This window comes from Fundulus heteroclitus, chromosome 20, assembly GCF_011125445.2.
Source record: "Fundulus heteroclitus isolate FHET01 chromosome 20, MU-UCD_Fhet_4.1, whole genome shotgun sequence".
Classification (NCBI taxonomy): domain Eukaryota; kingdom Metazoa; phylum Chordata; class Actinopteri; order Cyprinodontiformes; family Fundulidae; genus Fundulus; species Fundulus heteroclitus.
In genome coordinates, this window is record NC_046380.1 from 4,537,015 (window position 1) to 4,556,908 (window position 19,894).

The 19,894-nt window shown below is 42.5% G+C and overlaps 1 protein-coding gene across 1 annotated transcript; it reads right to left on the reverse strand.

Annotated features, from left to right (window-relative positions):
• Positions 1-188: 188 nt before the first annotated feature.
• appl1 (adaptor protein, phosphotyrosine interaction, PH domain and leucine zipper containing 1) lies at positions 189-18,405 on the reverse strand. The gene is made up of 22 exons (XM_036151602.1): positions 18,204-18,405; positions 15,657-15,755; positions 15,498-15,557; positions 13,426-13,497; positions 13,253-13,340; positions 12,862-12,903; positions 11,641-11,699; positions 10,845-10,991; positions 9,528-9,610; positions 9,290-9,451; positions 7,598-7,786; positions 7,477-7,519; positions 7,335-7,391; positions 6,927-7,018; positions 5,541-5,720; positions 4,585-4,637; positions 3,914-4,088; positions 2,590-2,626; positions 2,358-2,498; positions 2,217-2,267; positions 2,047-2,136; positions 189-764 (listed from the first exon to the last, which is right to left on the reverse strand). The coding sequence occupies exons 1-22, from the start codon at positions 18,255-18,257 to the stop codon at positions 612-614; spliced, it is 2,127 nt and encodes a 708-aa protein (XP_036007495.1). The 5' UTR covers positions 18,258-18,405; the 3' UTR covers positions 189-611.
• Positions 18,406-19,894: the final 1,489 nt, after the last annotated feature.

The following is a 19,894-nucleotide window of genomic DNA, read 5'->3' on the forward strand; positions in this document are numbered from 1 at the left end:
CCCAGAAGAAGAAAAATTAAGGCGAATCCAGACGCAGCGGCGCCTGGAGCCGTTCAGCTTGTCTCGGTCAGACGGAAATGTTCCGGAAAGACGGGGAGAAACCGGCGCTTAGAAAGAGAATTCGTCTTCAGGACGAACCAGGCGACAGGAAGGCCTTTTCAAAATAAAAGTCTGTGCTTTTGGTTCTCTTTTTTTTTTTTTTTAAGAACAGGAACGTTTGTGTTGAGGCGTCCTGGTTTTACCTCCCGTTTGTTTTAAACTCCACCGTTAGCTCTTCTAAAAAACAAAAAAAAAAAAAAAAAAACAAGTATTAAAAACAGAAACTTACAGGTGATCTAAATGTGGAGCAGATATAAAAGCAGTTCATTATTGTTTTTTTGTTGCACCAAAATAAAAACCGTTTCCTGTTTCCCCCGCCGTCTCCTCTTACGTGGAGCTGTGCGTTCGGTTTCAGTCCAGCAGAGGAAACGCTTTGTCGTCTTTTTCGGTCCCAGCGAGCCGAGTCGTTCGTTTCCGGAGCTGCTTTCTCCGAAACGCCAGCCGGGAATCACCTGGGAGCCCAAAAAAAAAAAAGAAAAAAAAAAAAAAAAGCGTGCATCCACCGGCCGTCGTCAGGCTTCCGACTCCCCCCGCCTCTTCCCCTCGTCCCCAGCCTCGCCCTCCTCTGATTGGCTGCTGCTGAGCACCAGAAACTGTCCGTCGGCGGCCGGCTGGTTGCCGGGGCGACTCGAGGCGGCGATCAAGCGACTCTGTTCCTCTAAATCCTGCCGTTCAGTCAGGAGAGTAAAAACAAGAAGAGTTGAAAGAAAAAAAAGAAAAAACGTTTCACATATGAAATGCTTGACGCTACGTATCTAATGCAGGATTGTGTGCTGAAAATCATATTATGTGGCTCTGGGAGGAAATTAAGGAGATTTTTTTGCAACATAAAGTCATGAGTGTTGCATCAATGTGAGCTTCTGTGTCTCTGCTCTGTCTTCTCTAACATAGAAAGTACTCCTGGGTCAATGTGAGCTTCTGTGCTTTCTGTGTCTCTGCTCTGTCTTCCCTAAGCCCCAGTGGGTGGAGGCAGATGAGCGTTCACACTGAGCCTGGTTCTGGTTCTGCTGGAGGTTCTCCTCCCTGTTAAAGGGGAGTTTTCCTCTCCACTGTCGCTTCATGCATGCTCAGTATGAGGGATTGCTGCAAAGCCATCAACAATGCAGACGACTGTCCACTGTGGCTCTACGCTCTTTCAGGAGGAGTGAATGCTGCTTGGAGAGACTTGATGCAACCTGCTGGGTTTCCTTAGAGAGGAAACTTTCTCACCAACCTGGAGGATCTGATGGAGTCTGACTTTGGAAAGAACCTTGAGATGACGTGTTAATGAATTGGCGCCATATAAATAAATTGAATTGAGCTGAATTGTTGCTAAAGAGGCTCTTGGATGTTTTTTTTTTTCTGGCTGAACTCAACATGTTAGCAGAGTTTAAGCTTCCAGCAGCAAAAGTTTGTCTCTGTTGTTGCAGTCGAAGCTGCAGAGTAGATTTTCGGCAAATGAGTTAATTTATTTTGATTTTGACTGCGAATGAGTGTCTTTGAATTCATCTTTATTATTATTAACTATATCAGGGAGTCTTAAAGAGTGGAGCTGCCACTAGTGGATGCGGGAGATGAAAAACGTAATGCCGGTCTGACAGTGTTTTTTTTTCGTACACCGTAAAGACGTGTAAATAAACATTTCCTTTGTAAAAATTAAAATCAAGAAGTGTAAATTTAATAAATAAATAAAAATGTATTCACACAAAAATCTATCTATTTAGAAAAAGTCTTCTTCTACGCTTCGTTTTATGACGTGTGTTGTGAATTGGCGCTATATAAATAAGATTTTATTGAATGGAATCAGATGTCCTTAATAGTTAATAGTGTTTGGGGGATTCAGGGTGTGGAGAGTCCGCAGCATTCTGCAGCATCAGGACCGGTACGTTGCTTTTGTTGTGATGCCACTTCTCTGTTTGTTTATTTATTCATTAGTTTGTTCAGATGAAGGGATGAACGGACTCTTACCTTTTCAATCTGTCTCTGCTTGTGGAGCTCCTCCTGCTGTTTCTCTTTGGCCTTGTCCTGCTCCTTCTTCTTCTCCACCTCCTTACGGTCCTGAGCAACAAAAGAAAACCTGAAGCGAGCCGTCCACCTGACGGCCGGAGGAGCCGTGATCAGCTCTGATTCGGTCTCACCATCTCTGAGTGGAACGCTATCTGCTTGGCCAAACCGACGCTGTCGCAGATCTGAAACGCGAAAGTAGACGTTACGGGTCAGAAACGCTTAAATAATAAATAAAAATGTGGTAAGACTGCAGGAGGAACAGACGCATGAACCTTCTCGCCGTCGTTGTTGGACTCGAAGACGTAGCACACGACTCGGGTGTCGCCTCGGCCGGCCGCCGCCTGCAGAACGAAGCCGAACAGCCTCTTGTTGTCCTGGTGGGGCGAGCACTGGACGACGGCGGACAGCGGGAACTGCAGCGGGTCAAAGGTCACCGTGAGCAAAGGCGCGGCGGGAAAACCTTACCTGGTACAGGTGTAAAGGGAAAAAACGGGCGCATCTCACCCTCAGCCGAGTGACCTGCGTCTGGGGATCAATGAGTCTGGAAAACAAAACGTTCAATTTTAGGCAGAAACACGACAACAGATGGAAAAATGGTGAATAATTCACACGTTAAGAAATATCTGTTGTTTTTAAATGGTCATAATCCTCATTTCTAGTCCCAGATTTATTATTATTTTACTTTCTTACAAATCTTTTATCGCCTGACGTGAAAGTCAGTCACCATAACTCATTTAAAAGTTGGAATATAATGCATTTAATCCTCAAGATTGACGGTTTTAGGCACTTTATACACTTTAAAAGAATATATGCCTCTAGTTTATGACATGTTATGCCTTTGTTGGCTCTTGAGGGCCGGATAAATAATAGATTCGCCCCGCGGTCCTTGAGTTTGGCACATGTGGTCTAGATTGATCAAACCTGAACTAAACCGACATTCTTTATAAACACAGTTTCAGGTTCATCAGACTTTTTACTGTATTTCTGGAAACACAAAAAGGAAGATTTTACCACAATAAATAAATAATAAAAAAAAGGAACATTTTAAATGATTTATTTATTTTTTTGGCACTAGGCGTAGAAATAATCAAGCAGGAAAACCCATAATATACAGAACGGTATACCGATTTTCGTTTATTTGGAACTATTTTTCGGTTTGGCTCAATGATGAGAAAAAAATTATTTAAAGGGGGTGGCCCCTAGAGAACTGAGTGAGTGAGTTTAATTTTTTTTAATTAATAAAAGGATAAACGAGTATAACCACTGGCCGGAAGGATGGATGCGCACCGGACCGACAGACGGTGTCCGAAATTCACCGGCCAAGTTGGCAGACGTAAAAAAAAAAAAAAAAAATCAACCGTTCAAGCATATTTTTTACCGGCCAAAAAATGTATTCAGACTGACCCCGACTAAACATCTCCACATAATCCCGCTACGTGATTAGCCTGAGCTAAACGCTAGCTGTTAGCAAACGGACGTGACGTAGCTGCTGTCATTCTCGCATCACACATGCGAGTGTTTGTGTTTTGTTGTCATACGAACTGAAAGCAGAGGAACATAAAGATGTATCCACCCAGATGACGACTGAAAAACACGATTTATTTGCTAGCTAGCCCTCTGAAATTCACTCGGCAAATGGAAAACTTACTCGCATTTGGCGTCTAGCGAGTGTTAATTTCGGACCCTGCCGACAGACGGAACATGTACCGTTAACGTTGTTTATGCAGTTTGTAAGCCATAAAAGCTTTCCTCTTTATGTAAAAACCTTTCTGCATCACTGCAGGCTTGTCTTGCCCTCCCCACAAACACAAAGCCGTGTTTTTCTCACTTGAGGCAGTCGCAGGTGACGAGCAGGTGGGACTCGGTCATCCTGAAGATGTTGTGGATGGCTCTGGCGGCTAAGATCTGCCTCATGGTCTCAGAGATGACGTCTGCCGACTCGGCCGTCCTCACCTCCATCGACCCGAGGAACCGGACGATAAACAGCTGGTGGAGGATCGAGTCTGGACCACGAGAAGACGGGAAGAGCAGAATCATTTCTGGCACCAATGTGTCCTCGTACGCATTAGTGGAGTTTATATTTCACGGCCTTTATTTATACTGATGTTTTTTAAAATTATAGACGTTAAGGACTTAGAACCAAACCTTAAATTGTCAGTTACAAGCGTCACAAAGCAAGCTTCAGAATCAGAAAGAAAACATTTTAAAAACGCAGGTTTAACAAGAAGAACCAGGTTGAATCTATTTTTCCCCCAGAAACTAGCTGAATCAACACAATTTAAACTATTTAATCTTTATCTGCAAATATTTTTGGGCTGAATAATCATCAGAGAAAACATGCTGCTGCCTTTCTTGTCCTCCGCTTTAAAGAGAACGAGAACGGCTGCAGTTTATGGCGGCTTGGCTTTCTGACTGGAAAGTTTGGGCTTTAACTGGAAACAATTAAAGCCCAAACAAGACTTAAAATGTTAAGTTGAGACGCAGATAAGCAGGACGTACCTTCACTGTCCTCCGGTGAGTTATTTCCCGACTCTCCAAACGGATTACTCCTTCTGCAGAAACACACATGGTCACGTTAGCCTGCCATAAACCCTAATCTAACCTAATTTCCCCCCCAGAACTGCATCATAGGATCCAGCATGCATTTGTTCTTTAAATGCATGTATTAATGCAGGTTGATCAGTTTTGTGTTTCAGGACTGGCATTTGGCCTCGGGAAACAGGGATCTTTTGATCTTAGGACCTAAAAGGTGATCTGGTACCTGAGAATAAACTTATTGGACTAAACTATCGGGAAACATTTACCATCAGTTACTGCTGCACTGCAAAAACGGAACTAAAAATTTGTAAGATTTTCTTGAACTTAGTGTATTTGTTCTTGATTTGAGCATGCAAATAAGATGGTCTGCCAATGGAATCAGTATTTTGACTCCTAAAGTAAGATAATTAGATATACTACACTTGAAATAAGATGATGGAGATGAGTTGTTCCTATTTTAAGTGCAGAAATTTTATTCCATTGGCAAATAGTCTTATTTACATGCTCAAATCAAGAACAAATACACCAATTTTAAGAAAATTCACCTTATTTTTAGTTTTGTTTTTGCAGTGTGATAACCCTGCCTCTATCTATGGGGTGTACTTAGTTTTTAAACACAGCCATTTAATTTTGTCTTCCTCTTTGTTTGTTAAATAATGACAGTCTGGAGTGTTTCTGTAGACTAGATAGAATTAAAAACCTTTATAAACTGATAAAGACCAGATATTTTTCTATCTTATCCTGACATGAAAACCTCAGAACTTAATGAAGTTGTACTTTTCTTTTCACCATTAACTAGAACAATTAATCCACAACTTAATATATTTAAAATGCACCAGTTTTATACCAAGGATCCCATAAAGTCAGTTAATGACGAGTTAGTCTTTGCTGAAAAGATGGAAGGTTCTCTCAGGCACCTGCCGGGCTGCGCTGCCGTCTTGCTCTGACCCGAGTTCTCCTCCGTGACGGGGGAGATGATGTCGAACTGGATGGGCGTGTCCGGAGCAACCAGAGCGTCCAACGAGAGGACGGACAGGGCAGGAGAAGGCTCAGAACCAACAGAGCTGATGCTGCTCGCTCGGCCCGTCCGGCCCTTACTGGAATAAAGAGAGCAGATGCAATAATCAGCCTCGCCACCAGGGGGTCCGTCTGAACTGGAACCATCAGGTTAACGTTAAACGCTCTTAACTGTGAGGCTCTTTGTTTTAAATTATGACATCATTATTCATTTATTCACTCTTAGGAATATCAAGTTATGAAGCTGAAGCTTTCTGCACAAAAATTACTTCGTTACCTGAAATTAGGGAATGATCCGTGTAACATGAGCCATATCATTCGCAAAGGGCTGATATCAGAGCCCGTCCTAAAACCGTCCCGTCCTACCAGTTTAAACCATCCCATTCTACCAGCTTAAACCGTCCCATTCTACCAGCTTAAACCGTCCCGTCCTACCAGCTTAAACCGTCCCGTCCTACCAGCTTAAACCGTCCCGTCCTACCAGCTTAAACCGTCCCGTCCTACCAGCTTAAACCGTCCCGTCCTACCAGCTTAAACCGTCCCGTCCTACCAGCTTAAACCGTCCCGTCCTACCAGCTTAAACCGTCCCGTCCTACCAGCTTAAACCATCCCATTCTACCAGCTTAAACCGTCCCATTCTACCAGCTTAAACCGTCCCATTCTACCAGCTTAAACCGTCCCATTCTACCAGCTTAAACCGTCCCATCCTACCCGCTTAAGCCGTCCCATTCTACCAGCTTAAACCGTCCCGTACTACCCGCTTAAGCCGTCCCGTCCTACCAGCTTAAACCGTCCCGTCCTACTAGCTTAAACTGTCCCGTCCTACTAGCTTAAACCGTCCCATTCTACCATCTTAAACCGTCCCATTCTACCAGTTTAAACCGTCCCGTCCTACCATCTTAAACCGTCCCATTCTACCAGCTTAAACCGTCCCATTCTACCAGCTTAAACCGTCCCATTCTACCAGCTTAAACCGTCCCATTCTACCAGCTTAAACCGTCCCATCCTACCCGCTTAAGCCGTCCCATTCTACCAGCTTAAACCGTCCCGTACTACCCGCTTAAGCCGTCCCGTCCTACCAGCTTAAACCGTCCCGTCCTACTAGCTTAAACCGTCCCATTCTACCATCTTAAACCGTCCCGCCCTACCAGCTTAAACCGTCCCCTCCTAGTAGCTTAAACCGTCCCATTCTACCAGCTTAAACCGTCCCATTCTACCAGCTTAAACCGTCCCATTCTACCAGCTTACACCATCCCGTCCTACCCGCTTAAACCGCCCCGTCCTACCTGCTGGGCCTCATGCTCTCGTGTCTCTGCTGGAACGAAGGCGATGGCGTCACGGCTTCCATGGCTGTTTGGTTCACTCTGGCTGCCAGCTCCTACCAGAAACACGGCAGCATCATCAGAGCTTGACTGGGTTTGACATCTTGCTACCTTCTCTTGTGCTGCGTGTGATAGCGAGCCATAAAGTCTGGTTTCCGGGCTCTGGACTCCCTCTGATAAAGTCCTTAGTAAAGGGAGCCCGGTCTCAGGAGACCATGAACTTAAAAAAACAAACACATATAGTAACAGAGGAGTGTGGCGTCGGTGGGTCTGTATAATCTTTGGAAATAGCCTTGAGATGATGTGTATCATGAATTGGTGCTATATAAATAAAACTGAATTGAAATGAAAACGTCAAACAGGGACGCAGACCTCTGCATTTTCGCTCAGGTAGATCCTCCTGGAGATGTTGTTGATGGTCGCAATCCACTGTCAGGGGAAGCAGCAGAGATACGCCGTTACAAAGCATCATCAGACACGGAGCGGATTAGATGACAGGAAACCATTTTTTTACCTCTTCACAATCCTTCCTGCTCTCCGCCTGCAGCGTCACGACTCTAACAAAACCCGAAAGACCAAAGAGACGTTAAGATCTTCGATCTGAAAAACGTGATCAGGAAAAGCAGCAACCTCACTTTTTGCCGTCGAAGGAGGTGACCTGAAAGCAGAACCGACGGTCATCGGAGTCTACGGCCATGACGGAGCAGTTGTCGAGGTCCGTGACCAGACCGCCGGCCACCTCGCCGCGGCCCTGCTGCATCAGGTTTCCTCCCTGCGTGAAGAAGTACTGCCGCTCCCAGGACGACGACACGAGGCCCGTCTTGCTGTCAGACACGCAGAGGAGCCACATTTAACTCGAAACGTTCACAATCTGTTGGTATTACAGCTTCATCCAGCAGAAACTCTGCCCGATTATTTTAGCTATAAGGACCAGATTTTGATTAATCTACAGCCAAGTGTTGTTAAAGCCGGGCGTACACGGTACCGTTTTTCTGCCCTTTTTGGGCCGATTCTTTAGTCATGTAAGAATATTTTGGATCAGGCCGAGTTTCAGCTGCATCCTGCGTCGTGTAGCATCTAGAGGGTAACGAGGGGCGATCAGCCTCTCATGACCATTTTGTCACTACCCGATCCGTACCATCAGCTCATTTGCACGAACAGAAAAACTTCTGGTAGGCAATATTTAATTTTTCTTACTTTTTTATTCTTTTGTCTTTTTTCGGGCCGGGGGGGTTTCTTTTTGTACATCTTTGTATTTGCGTAAATATTGCATATTATAAAAAAGAAACAACAGAAATACATAAAAATACATAGTTTTTTGTTTTTTTAATAGCAAAAAGGTTTCCCAGTTGTGGTTAGGGAAATAAAAATCTATACACCATTTCTTAAATTACATAAAAAACAGCTATAAACACATATAGGAGTATAGAAATGTTTTTGATTTTGAATATTCTTCAGTTTTTTTTAATAATTTATTTGATTTGCATATGTTTTTGTGTATTTTGTACTTAATAAATTTATTTTAAAAATTTAGGCCTTGGCTTGGTTATGTGTTCTTTGTTCTATTCCCTGTTCGTTTTTTGTAAAAAAATAAATAAATAAATAAACAATGCGGCTACTTTAATGACGAGGTCTTCTCTTGTTTATGATGTGTCCACCAGAGGGCGCTAAAATCTCAATCGATAATTTGAACCTTCTAATAAAACAAATTATTAGTACAAGATTATTTGTATAACAAAATTCAACTTATGATTAAGGATGAAAATATTTTTTTGCAGTCCTGTTTGAACAAATAATAAAACTAACAGAGTGCATTCAGACAATACAGATAAACGTTATGCAATGATAAATTCCTGGACTTCTGAGCATATCCGATGATGACGTCAAGCAATACAATGGAGAGAATGTAAAACGTATCAATTTCTTCCAGAAAAGTCTTTAATATTTTCTATACGATATAGTTTAGCATACTTAATTATTCTTAATAGCATTCTGATTTAAGTATAGAAATAAGTATGTTCAGTTCCGTAATTACATTATTTTTTGGTGACCAGGAAGTTATTCTGTTCGCACAAATGAGCTGCCGGTACGGATCGGGTAGTGACAAGCCTCATATTTAACAGTGAGCATCGACACTTCCGTCTTTTTCTTCTTTCTTCTTATACTTCTTCTTCCGTCAAGTAAAAACACGATTTATCCAAAACGAAAACACAAAGTAGGGATAACGCTTTACGCTGAGCTTTGCCTTTTAACTGAAAACCCCTGAGAAGTGCAACACAGATGGAGACGAGTCAAAACACTTGGTGGAACGGGCGCATGTGTCTTACTTGCGGATGTGAAGGTAGCCTTGCTTCCTGGTGAGATTGCGACACACGGGCGAGTGGGCGGGGTCAGGGTCACATGGCGCATACAGAGGGTCACATGACCTTTCCATGTCCTGGATGGTCTGCTGCATCTGCCCCACCTCCTCCTCCATCTCCCGCCGTACGCTGCAGACACGTTTTTCCCCGCTAAGCCACTGCTCAGATCATGATTACAGACATAATTAAAGTGTGAGCCTCTTACTTCTGGACGCTGGTGCCTATAGTTCCCAGGAAGTCCTCCCACTGCTGGGTGAGGTTTTCAGAGCCCAGCTTAAAGAAGCTGATCTGCACAGATTAGTGAAAAACAACAACAACAACACATTAACAGGAGACGGAACATTGGTTTTCATCAAAGCTTTTCCTCTATTAGAAGTAGATTTTGTTTCTTTGTTTCACAAACATTTAAAAGCCAAATGTGTTTTTTTTTTTTTTAGAAGACATTTCTGAGATCTTTTCCTTTTTTAACACAGTCGATACAGAGTGATGTGGAGGCAGTGTTAAGTAAGTTAAACCCTAAAAATGATGAGACGAAATCAATTGGCCCCCTTCATTGTTGATTTCAGCATAATTTCAACATTTATATGGTTAAAAGACAAATTAATAAAAGAAAAATCACCGAGTTTATGTGTTGCCTGTTCAAATGGGGAAAGACTGAGCCAGTGAGGAGCTTTGCTGATATTGCTGTGTTTCTTTAAACCACCAATATGCATGTTTTATTAAACATGTTGACGGCCAACAGTCTGTCTAATTATATATTTAATGAACGTAGGGCTGGGCGACATGGCTTGAAAATAAAATCTCAGATTTTTATTACACCAAATCCAATTAATCCCTTTCATTTCACAAAAAATAAATTTAATTATTTAAAAAAAAACTTGCTTTTATGTCAACCATTTCCTCTGGGAGTTAAACCTGAAGTCAAAGTGCAACTAAATCCAAGCTGGGAAACATGCTGGTAAAACAAGATGGCCGCCCTGCCGTTCTAAACAATGAAAATATAACAAAATGTTTGCTGCACGTGGTTTTACACAATGAGCTGAGAACAGGCTTTACCGGCGTAACTTCAAACTAACATAAAAAATAAGTAAATGAGTAAATTAAAGTGCCTCGTCTTATGGTTAAAAAAAAAAAGTTTCCTTTCCTTTTGACAACATACTTTCCTAAACACACATTCAGGATTGCTGCTACTCTCTTAATGGAAGTAGAGTCCAGATTTTTCAAAAATTAAATCTCAATACATTTTACGTTGAAACTGATTAAATTGATTTATCGCCCAGCCCTAAATGAAGGTGTGTTACACATTTAGTCTTTCTAAATCGTCCATAAGCGTGAGGCTGAAAGTACCGCGCTGCACTGATAGGGGGCACTGCTGAGACAACAATGGGAACCAGCTGCCTGCTCTTCTTCTACGCAGAGGACACGAATGTTTGCACCAACACCTCCAACTCGTTTAAATTTGTTTCCACAGAGTGCAACGTGAGTGAAAACGAGCGAGTGGGCGGTAGGCGTGAGCGCTCACCTGAGCCTGCATGTAGCCCAGCAGCGGCTCCAGCAGGGCCGTCTTCTTCTTGTACTGCAGCGTGTTCAGGGCACAGAAGTAGTGCATCATGGTCTGGTGCTGCTTCTTGCGTGAGGTGTAGACGTCCTCCACCACCTCCGCTCTCACCTGCAACAGAAACTGACTTTTTACCTGCCGGCAGGATTTATCCCCGGCTCTGCTTTCAGGAAGCTGCCTTTGCTTCATTCATTTATTGGTTTATAAAAGGGACCAAAGTGCATGAGAATAAAATCATAAAAACACTCAAAAGGATCACAGAAACCAAAATAATTCAGTTAAAAAAGGACTAAATGAGCGTTACGATAGCCGGGTCCACGACTAGAAGCAAGAGTGCTGATCTACGGCTCAGAACGCTTTAAAAAAGTTTTAACTCCAGCTTCAAGTTGGTTCAGAACCCAAGAGAGCTTTGATAAATCTGCCCAATTTATCCTCTGCTGCTGTAGAATATAATGCAGATTTATGGCTTAAGACTTAATGTTAGAGCTTTTATCTGAAATAGCTTGTTTCAGATAAAAAATGGTAAAAACTATAATAAATGAAAGAATTACGGTGGCATTTATAAACTGGAATATAAGTTATTTTTGATTAAAGGGAAAAGCAACACAAATATAGAAAACTGATATTGGTTTATATATAAAAAAAAAAAACAATTCCAACTTTAAATTCATACTAAAAGTCACTAGATTTGTATAATTAAGCTACAACTCTCGTTCCAGAACCCTGAGAGAAGTTCTGAACCGTCTCCGGACGCCGTTACCTTGTCGTTGTCCTTCCTCTTAGACAGGCGGCTGTATCTGTTGATGGCTGTGTCGTGATCTACAGACAGAAATAAAAAAAAAAACACAAGCTGTAAATAAACACATTTTGTCCGACTTGACCCCAGAAATCAAAGTGGAATTATTTGTCCGGTTCCAGCACCAGAACCTTTTAAAAGGAGAAACCAGGGTAGAACCATTGATTCTGCTACAGGAACCACAACCAGATCTGATCTGATCACAAACCTGGGCCAGATGTGGCAAGGAGGCAGAACTTTTGAAACTCCCTTTCCTTTCCCTGGAGGTTCTCCTCCCTGTTAAAGGGGAGTTTTCCTCTCCACTGTCGCTTCATGCATGCTCAGTATGAGGGATTGCTGCAAAGCCATCAGCAATGCAGACGACTGTCCACTGTGGCTCTACGCTCTTTCAGGAGGAGTGAATGCTGCTTGGAGAGACTTGATGCAACCTGCTGGGTTTCCTTAGAGAGGAAACTTTCTCACCAACCTGAATAATTAACTGAACTAGACTGCGCTGTTTGATAAAAGTGATCGATTCGGACTGGATCTAACTGACTTGGAATCTGTATTTAGGATTGAATTGACTTTTTTTTAACTGTAAAGAGGCTTGAGGACGATGTGTTGTGAACTGGTGCTATAGAAATAATCTGTAGCGATGTGCGCAAAAAGAAAATAATAAAAATCCAGTATGATTAAATTACTGTATAGAAGGGTAAATGGTAACTACTCCTCAGCATTTCAACCATTATTCAGTGAATATATCTGTATTGATTGTGTTTCCTGAAACAGAAACAAGGGCTCAGGGTCGGTGACGTGAAGGAAAGTCAAGTGAAACACGACTCCTCTGGGTTTGGAAAATGAGATGAAGATTTTTCCTGCAGAAGGAAAGTCTGCACTGCAAAAAACGAACTAAAAATATGTAAAATCTTCTTAAAATGAGTGTATTTGTCCTTGATTTGCAGAGGCACATAAGATGATTTGCCAATGGAATAAGATTTTTTTTTTTACTTAAAATAGAAACAACTCATCTCCATCACCTTATTTTAAATGCAGGATGTCTAATTATCTTATTCTAGGGGTCAAAATACTGATTCCATCTTATTTAACTGCTTAAATCTAGGACAAAAACACACATTTGTTAGAACATTTTACTTATTTTTGTATCAGTTTTTTGCATTATGATGGCCGGTGGCTTCGGCGTCTTACCGTCGCTGGATATCTGGAAGACTTCTTTCAGCGTGAGGATCTCTGTAAAGACGGGAAAAAAAACATCAGGAAGTTCAGGAAATGTCTTTTGAAACGTCTGTTTCTGCTGACCACAAACTTTATCAACATCAGCAGCAGAAATAGCTTCTTCCTGTTGTGCAACGGTAATAAAATGCATCATTTTTGCTTAGTTTTGGTTTCAATTCTGTTTTCTATCAAGTGATCCTTAAACTCTTAAGAGAAGAGAATAAACCCTGAATCCCCTAGAACTGGTGCAAAAGATGAAACTACACCTGCAACTAGTGAGCATTATTATTTCCCAACCAGAATCCCAAATCTGAGATGATCACAGGGAATTATGAGCTCTGATCGGGCCGCTGCGGTTTCCTACCCTTCAGGTCTCGCTCTTTGAACTGAGTGATGGGGAACATCATGGCGTCGGCCAGCTGGGTGGACAGGACAGCGTGACAGGAGCTCAGCTGGACAAAGACAGGGACACTGGGAGTTAGGACACGTCCTGACTGCCACTTCTCATGGAGATCCGCTCCCAGAACGCAGGCTCACCTCATCAATGACCTTAGAAAACTGCTGCAGGGTAGAGCTCATCACCTCATCGTCGCCCCCTAGAGGAAAACGCTGCACACAGCAGCAGAAACGCAGAGAGAGAGAGAGCTATGAGTCGGTGCTGGAGTTTTTCTATATGGACCAGGGCCACTGCAAAAACTGAACTAAAAATAAGTAATATTTTCTTAAAATGAATGCATTTGTCCTTGATTAGAGCAGGTAAATAAGATCATCTGCCAATGTAATAAGATTTTTGTACTTAAAATCAGAACAACTCATCTCCATCACCTTATTTCAAGTGCAGGATATCCAATTATCTTATTTTAGGGGTCAAAATGCTCATTCCATTGACAATAACCTTATTTACCTGCTCAAATCTAGGACAAAAACACAAATTTTAAGAACATTTTACTTATTTTTAGATCCATTTTTGCAGTACAGATCAGATTTTGTAGGTTTTAGATGTATCCTTGCATTGGCACACAGCCGGCTGCTATTGAACCTTTAGTTTGATTCAGGTGTGTTGAATCTAGGTCTGTCACGATAAAAGTTTCTAAAAATTAGTGCGATAAATCATATTATTGTCATTTGGAGAACGGCATAGTAACGCGAATATATCCTCTCGACCTACCGCACTGCAAAAAGGGAACTAAAAGTAAGTAAAATTTTCTTGAAATGAGTGAATTTTTCCTTGATTTGATCAGCTAAATGAGATTATTTGCCAATAGAATAAGATTTTTGCACTTAAAGTAGGCACAATTCATCTCCATCATACTTTTTCAAGTGCAAGATATCGAATTATCTTATTTTAGGGGTAAATCTACTAATCCCATTGGCAAATAGTCTTATTTACCTACTCAAATCAATGGAAAATACACTAATTTCACGAAAATTTCACTTACTTTTAGTTGCCTTTTTGCAGTGCAGCTCAGACAAATTCAGCGGGTGTCGTCATTTGGTTTAAATCCAAAAAACTGCCACCCTGCAGCGCTCGTGTTCGGCTTTGACACCAAATTCCAGTGAATTATGAATTATTTCAGGCATCGAAAATGAGTTGGTTGAGGAGGTTTGGGCGTCTGACCTGGGTGCCCCCATGGACGGGATGTTTGGGTCTCTCTGGATCTCAGATAAGCGGCGGACAATGAATATGGGCTGAATAAAGTCTGCTTTAGATTTGTGTTTACAAAGTTCACGTTCCTTCTCCTTCGCATTTCAGATCCACTCTGTTGGTCCGTCACATAAAATCCTAATAAAATAGGTGAAAGTTTGTGGTTATTAGCAAACTTCCACCCCCAGCACAAGACTGTAGAGGACCTGAGCAGCTCATTTAGTGACAGACTTAGACATGCCAAAAAAAGGTAAAAAACAAAGCAACTGGACTAGTTTTCCGTAGTTGAAGAGGTTTCGCTTCCTCTCCAGGAAGCTTTCTCAATTCAAAAAGTCTGGAGTAATATGGAGTACCAAGCTTTATACCATTGGCAAACAAAAGCCTTGTAATGGCTTAGATAATATGCAAATTCAACCGAAACAGGACCACCCCTTAGACATCCTGTGTGTATAAAGGAGCGCTACCGCAGGTCATTCATCCCTGCTGCCATCAGACTTTACAATGCTGGACTATAACAGCAGTAACTTGTGCAATAACTAATGTGCAATTACTATTTAATAACCTGTGCAATAATCCTGTTAAATAAGGGACTTCAGCCGTTATAGTTATTTCACTACCTCACTGTTGCTCTTTACCTGGTACCACTTTAATGCACAATGTCAAATCCATATGTATATATATTACCTTAAATCTCTGCTTTATTTCTTTTTTTTCTCGATCCACTGTATATATGTGGACACACTGTATATACCTCATGCACCTTTTCCTCCTTTTGGCTCCTTCTTTTGATTATTGAGCCGATGTGACACGTGAATTTCTCCACTGTGAGATCAATAAAGTCTATTTTATCTTATTTTTTGCGGTGCCACGTAACGCAGGTTTTTGACAGATATCAAACCAACGATGAGCCCAGCTCTGCGGGGTTTGCAGACTGAACCAGACACTTGTATTTCCGCTCTCCTACCTGTTTGTCGTACTCTTTCAGCAGCCTGGAGGTCAGGTGTGTCGCTGCACTCAGCTCATTCTGCAACATAAAAAAAAAACACGATGATGCAGACGGGAGTCACTCGGTAGCGTTTGGGGCTCCGGTAAATGTGCCCCACACAGGCGTGCATGTTTGTACCTGTGCATCGTAAATCCTCTGCATGGCCTGGTACAGCTGTGTGCAGTAGTTGGACATGGCCAGGGTGTCCTCCTCAAACACCCCCAGCAGAGAGCGCGTCTGCAGACAAACAGCAGCAAACCACATGTAGAAGAAGAAGAAGAAGGGAATCAGATCGTCATCCTGCGTTTCACTCTGACAACCTCGCCCGCTGACTATGCAAATCCACACCCACGACTGCTACCTGTCCTCACACCCCACCTGTGCACCTAAGGTGTGTCTCTGTTGTTTCATGCTCGTGTTGGCCAGCATGACGAATGTCATTTTGTTGCTGCACAGTTAACTAAATAGCTGACAGATGTAAATCCTGGTTCTTGTTCGAACCCAATAACTGATCAAGCAGAGGACGATGCAAACTGCAACACAGAATACATAAAATTAGGGCTGGGGATCATTTAGGATGAGCCGATTCGATACGATTCTCGATACATAGCGCAGCTTGATTTGACTCCAATATCGATATTTATTACTTTAAAATTAATACTCAAATCATTCAATTCAATCAACAAAACCAGACACATATTATATTTGTTCAATTTATTGAACACTGATATATTGACAGGAACATAAAGTGCATTTGGTTCAATGCATTTAACGTATCACAGAAACCAAAAATGTGCCCAAACGTCTGATTTTAGGGACGAAGGCGCTTCTAAAATCATGTCGGCCGTTCTGCAAATTCGTCTGACTGCTCTTCCTCGCTGTGAACAGTAATGGTTGTAATAACGCCCCCTAGGGGTTGGGAGGTATATGTATATTCAAAACCAGAATATCGATATTAAACCGTTTTTTATAAACATCAATATTAATCTTTGTATCGATTTTTATGCACAGCCCTAAGTAAAATGCTTCTAGCATTTGGGAAGCTGTGGGGTGAAGGGGCTGAGGGGGGGTGGGGGGGGGGGGACTTTGGAATGACAGTATTTTTACCAGCCGACACCAATAAACCCAGAGGATCTCACCGCAGAGGATTGTCAGCGCCAGTTTTTTAATATGTTTTATGCTGTAACAAGTCCCAATGAAACTAACATTCTTATTGAAAAGGGTCCCAAAAAAACAACAAATAAAGTTTAGCTTCTGTGCCAAGTGGGTAAGTCAGGATATCTTCGTAAAAAAGAAAAACAGAGGATGAAGTTTGTGGAAAAGTCTCCCTCTGCTAAACCGGCAGAAAATGTCAGAATCCAGCTCAGCTGATGTCTGAAGGACCGAGGTGAACATCGTTTATTGCCAAGTTATGCAAAGCACATAGTTTTAATTTGGTTTAAATAAAGTGATTCTGACTGAATTATAAAACAAAGCCGGTTTTCCATTTTTTTTTTTTTAAAAAAAAGGTCAGCGGAAACTTACATTCATAAAGATTTGATTGTCTGTTTGGTTTATTTCCATAAACCAAACAGACTCCAGCTTATAAAAAGCCAACAGCATGTGTTGGTTTTATTAAAAAAAGACATTTTAACAAGATGTTTTTAAAAATGATTTAATATCTATATTCTGGCTCTCCATATCGATATACATTACTACAGCGCCCCATTACTGTTCTCAGCGAGGAAGAACAAGTGAGACGAATTTGCGGAACGGCCGACAGGATTTTAGAAGCTCCTTCGTCCCTAAAATCAGACGTTTGGCACATTTTTGGTTTCTGTGATACTTTAAATGCATTGAACCAAATCCACTTTATTCTCCTGTTAATATTTCAGTGTTCAATAAATGTAACATAAATATAATATTTGGCTGGTTTTGTTGATTGAATGATTTTGAGCAATAATTTTAAAGTAATAAATATCGATATTGGAGTCAAATCAAATCAAGCTGAGCTATATATCGATAATCGTATCGAATCGCTCATCCTAGATGACACCCAGCCCTGGTTCCCTCTGTGTATAAATGGCGTTTCTTCAGTTTCCACCAAGATCTAAACAACCTTAACGGGAACAAAAACACACCCTCTGCAGCTATAAACAGGAGAAAGCAGGAATTAATAAAAGAATAACCAAACAATGTGTGCTTAAGCTTAACGTGGACAATAGGAACAGTATCAAACACATCTAGCCAAGCGTCTCGGATTTTAAAAGACAAATACTGTATATGTGCAACAATCTGACAACATCCTGTATGGCGACCGTCTGCAGCCACGCCCCATACTATGACGTCACAGCAGGTGTTTCGCCTCACATTTGCAGCAGGTAGCGCTTCTGTGAGCGGGGTTTTCATCGGGCAGTGACAGTCAGCCGCTGGATGCCGCTGATCTGCGGCCGGTGGTTTAACCGTAATGACTGGAGACGATGCGGCTAGGGAAGCGGTCGCCTCCCCGGACAGGTAGACCTACCGTGACTGGGAGGTTTTAGCGGCATCCGGCAGTTTAACTGAAAGGTCACGGTCAGCGGAAACGACGACGAGCCGACCTGTTTAAGGTTAAACGCTGCTAGCGTCGAGCTGGATGTTGGCAAACACAGTTAGCCTAGCTAGAAGCTAGCAGCCGCTAGCGGGGCTCCATGGTAAACAAGTTACCTGCGGGCTGTCCTCCAACGTCTCCTCCAACGGCAGCTTCTCTATCCCGGGCATGGCTGCGATTGGCGCTTCGGTACCGGAGCGAATCGGCAGATAAATAAAAAAACAACACAACAAATCGGCCCGACAACTCCCACTCAAGATTTCTTGGTTTCACGGATTCACAACACCCCAAATCAGCTCCTCCTGGTTCGGCGTGACTCCGCCCACTTGCCGGATTGTGATTGGTCGGCACAAACTTCCGTGAATTTCATTGGCCACTTGTTTAAAAGTCAACGGGCGCCATTTTGGCTCCGAAGATGCTGCTCCTTTTATTGTTGGTATAACTAAAAACCGGAGCCATAATGGAGTCCTCAGTTTTTTCTGCTCCATTTCGTACCGCCTACTTCCACAGTTGTACCCATAGACATTATATAGAATATAATATATTATATAGTATATAATATTATATAGTATTTATACGAAATAATATTATATACTATATAATGTCCATATAATGTCCTGCAATGAACCGTTTCTTACTGATGTACAGTCATATCATGCTAGGGCTGGACGATATTGAAAGAAATCGAAAAAATAGAAACCATATTGATGATCGATGATTATCAAAAGTTTCAGGACATATATTATAAGTGCAGCCCTGGCCATTTTATGCTGTTGCTTAGCAACCTATTTTTATATACAGAACACAAACACTGAATCTAAACTCAGCTCTTTATTTAACCAACTTTTTTTGCCAAAACTGAAAGTTTTTAAAAAAAAAAAGAAAAAAGAACGCGTGCTCTTTTAAATCTCTGAAGGGGGCTGACTAACCTGACAACAGCCAGCTGCATGTATCGCTCCGCCTAGCTCCACTCACATCCATCTGGGACACGGCCATAGGGATTGCCTTTACTGAAGGCTGGGCCTTATCAAAACTCCTTGCATATGATTGGATAAGCCACTTGTCTGTCATCTTTATCGACGTGCTATTTCAACCACTCACACCGAAGCTAACCTGTGACGCTGATGAGACCGACGCCGGAAAAAAAAAACTTTTTTTTTTTATGTGTTTGCGGCTCTAGTGCAGGGTTTCCCGCAGCGCTATCTTGGCGAGGCGGCCGCGGAAAACGTGTCGTCCCTCTCCCCCCCGCTCCGCGGAAAACATGTCGTCCACCCCCCCCCCGGTCCGCGAGTCGGTCCGCCTCGCATAAGCAAATTCCTGCGGGAAACACTGTAGTGGCACACCTTTTATTGACAGTGAGCTGACAGGAAGAGGGGGGAAGACAGGCGGCAAAGCGCCGCGGGTCGGAGTCGATCCCGGGCCGACCGCGTTGAGGACTAAAGGCCTCCTTATATGGTTCGCGCTAACCGCTAACCGCTCCGGGGACCCGTCCGCATTGCGCGTCCGCGCCCCGGAAAACAAAACTTGCCAAATCCGGTCGGGAGAAGGGCGAAAACATGGTTTCCACCAACAAAAGCCTTCAGAGCCGTTCTCTGATGTTCTTTTAATGAAACAATATTAGGTAGATTGGACAACACGGAAGAAATAGCAGCATCAATGCTAACGCTTGCTTCCTCGATGCGAGCCGCCATTGTTGTTGGAATCTCACGGTGGCTTCTCCACTACGTCACATCCATGAAACACCCGCCCTGCGTCCTGATTGGCCAGACCAAAAATTTGGTTGGGGAAATCACTTTCAATGAGCCGT